Raw genomic sequence first — 2500 nt, 5'->3', positions numbered from 1 at the left:
CAAAGACCAGAGCAGAATTCTTACATTGTGAGTCTCTGAAGTCTCCAACTCTCCACTGACACATGTTGAATGATAAATCCTGATACAGAACAATACCAGTAATTTTTAAGCGAGATCTTAAAACACACCTTTTAAACATTGCTTTTACCACATAGTTTTACTTGTTTTAATATCTTAGTGTTCTTACTGTAATTTGCATTCTGTCTTATAGTTTTATTCTATTTTACACTCTCTTTTAATTTTGAATGCTTTTACTTTTATTGTTTATTTTAAATCTGTTCTCACCGTGTTTGTATCATTTTTGTTTTTATCCATCTCCTTTTATGTAAAACACTATGTGCTGCATTGATTTGTATGAATGGTGCTATAGAAATAAAATGACATTGACATGTTGTTAACTCTGATGTGCTCTCTGCTCTGCTCCCAGATTCCTGCCAGCTCACACTGGACCCAAACACGGCAAACAAATACCTCTCTCTGTCTGAGGAGAACAGGAAGATGACATCTCTAAAGCAGCCCCAGCTGTATCCTCAACATCCACAAAGATTCATCACGTGGTGGCAGGTGTTGTGTACAGAGGCTCTGTCTGGATGCTGCTACTGGGAGGTGGAATGGAGAGGGAAAGGTGCTGTCATGGCGGTTTCATATGAAGACATCAGTGGAGTAAAAAACAGGTTTGGTTTCAATGACAAGTCCTGGAGTTTACAGTGTTCTAGTGATGGGTATTGTTTCATCCATAATAATGTTGAGACTGAACTATCAGGCCCTCAGTCCTCCAGAGTAGGAGTGTACCTGGATCACAAGGCAGGTTCTCTGTCCTTCTACAGCGTCTCTGACACAGTGACCCTCCTCCACAAAGTCCAGACCACATTCACCCAGCCACTCTATCCTGGGTTTGGGGTTATGACCTTGAATGACAGTGTAAAGATTAGTAAATTGTAGTAGTCTATTAGTGAACTGTGGTAGTCTTGTAGAGGAGTGATACCCTGTCATGTATCAGTGTACAGGTATATATGTTTTCTATGTACAGTATCGGTTATTAGTGATGAAGTGTTGTGTAATATTGTACACTATATGGACAAAAGTATTAGGACACCAACACATTACACCTACAAGAGCTTTTATGACATCCCATTCTAAATTCATAGGCATTAATATGGAGTTGGTCCTTCCGTTGCAGCTATAACAGCTTCCACTCTTCTGGGAAGGCTTTCTACAAGATTTTGGAGTGTGTCTGGGAATTTTTGCCCATTCATCCAGATGTTGGTGTGGAAGAACTTGACTGGCCCGCACAGAGACCTGACCCCATCCCCAACCCCATCAAACACCTTTGGGATGGACTAGAACGGAGATTGTGAGCGAGGCCCTCTCATCAGTGCCTGACCTCACAAACTCTCTTCAGGATGAATGGACAAAATTTCCCGCAAACACACTCCAAAATCTTGTAGAAAGCCTTCCCAGAAGAGTGGAAGCTGTTATAGCTGCAAAGGGTGGGGGGCAACTCCATATTAATGCCTATTAATTTAGAATGGGATGTCATAAAAGCTCCCATAGGTTTAATGTGTGTGTCCCAATACTTTTCTCCATATAGTGTACAATCAATCAATCAATCAACTTTTATTATGCAGACTCATGGTCCATTACAAAACACATACAACAAAAATTAAAACAGGCAACAATACCAGTGTTTCCACATAGGTGACTGGTATCTCACATAGGTGACTGGTATCTCACATAGGTGACTGGTATCTCACATAGGTGACTGGTATCTCACAGCACTGAAACCAGGATTTGACAGCAGCACAATAATGGAATTCTGAGAACCATTCAGTCGGCATATAAATTTGTACATCAGATTCCTCAACAGGGCATGAAACATATTGACACCTGCACTACAAAACAGTTCACTTGCACTGCACCACCTTGGCTTTTTAAGCAATATACGCATGCAGTCATTATAGGCAACCTTAAGCTTATGGATGCTAGCCTTTTTAAACTTTATGCACAAGGGAGCAGTGTAGGGAGGAGTACAGTACGCTCTAAACAGGCTTATCTTGACATTGTCTGAGCACCAGTGGAATTTCCTAACCAACATGTTAGCTTGTGCATATAACATGTTAGCTTGTGCATATAACATGTTAGCTTGTGCATATAACATGTTAGCTTGTGCATATAACATGTTAGCTTGTGCATATAACATGCGGCGCTGTCTATACAAGTCATCATCATCAGACATTTGATCTGTGATGACATGTCCCAGATACTTAGCTTTACAGCAGACAGATAGAACTTGCCCTGACAGGTAAAATGATGGGAAGATTAGATCTTTGTCCCCTTTTGTTTTACAGATCATGACAATGCTCTTTTAATCATTGTATTTCACATCAAATTGGACACCATACTCAGAGCATATATTCAACATCTGTTGGAACCCAGCACTGCTAGAAGAGAAAATAGCCAGATCATCGGCATACATAAGATGGTTTACCAGGGTGTTACC

The 2500-nt window shown here is 40.6% G+C and overlaps 1 protein-coding gene across 1 annotated transcript in view; it reads left to right on the top strand.

The window, feature by feature from the left end:
* Nucleotides 1-2500, top strand: part of LOC311313665 (tripartite motif-containing protein 16-like) — a gene marked incomplete at both ends in the record, with an annotated part of 9627 nt that overhangs the window by 6485 nt on the left and 642 nt on the right. Inside the window, 2 exons of the mRNA XM_084443839.1 lie at nt 1-27; nt 428-938. The exon at nt 1-27 is cut by the window's left edge and continues 33 nt beyond it. Coding sequence (XP_084299965.1) covers nt 1-27; nt 428-938 — 538 coding nt within the window. The remainder of the gene's footprint in view (nt 28-427; nt 939-2500) is intronic.

The sequence above is a fragment of the Borostomias antarcticus genome, assembly GCF_949987555.1.
Source record: "Borostomias antarcticus genome assembly, chromosome: 10".
In the NCBI taxonomy this organism is placed as follows: domain Eukaryota; kingdom Metazoa; phylum Chordata; class Actinopteri; order Stomiiformes; family Stomiidae; genus Borostomias; species Borostomias antarcticus.
The sequence above is the reverse complement of the archived record's forward strand: the minus strand, read 5'-3'. Positions and strand labels throughout refer to the sequence as shown.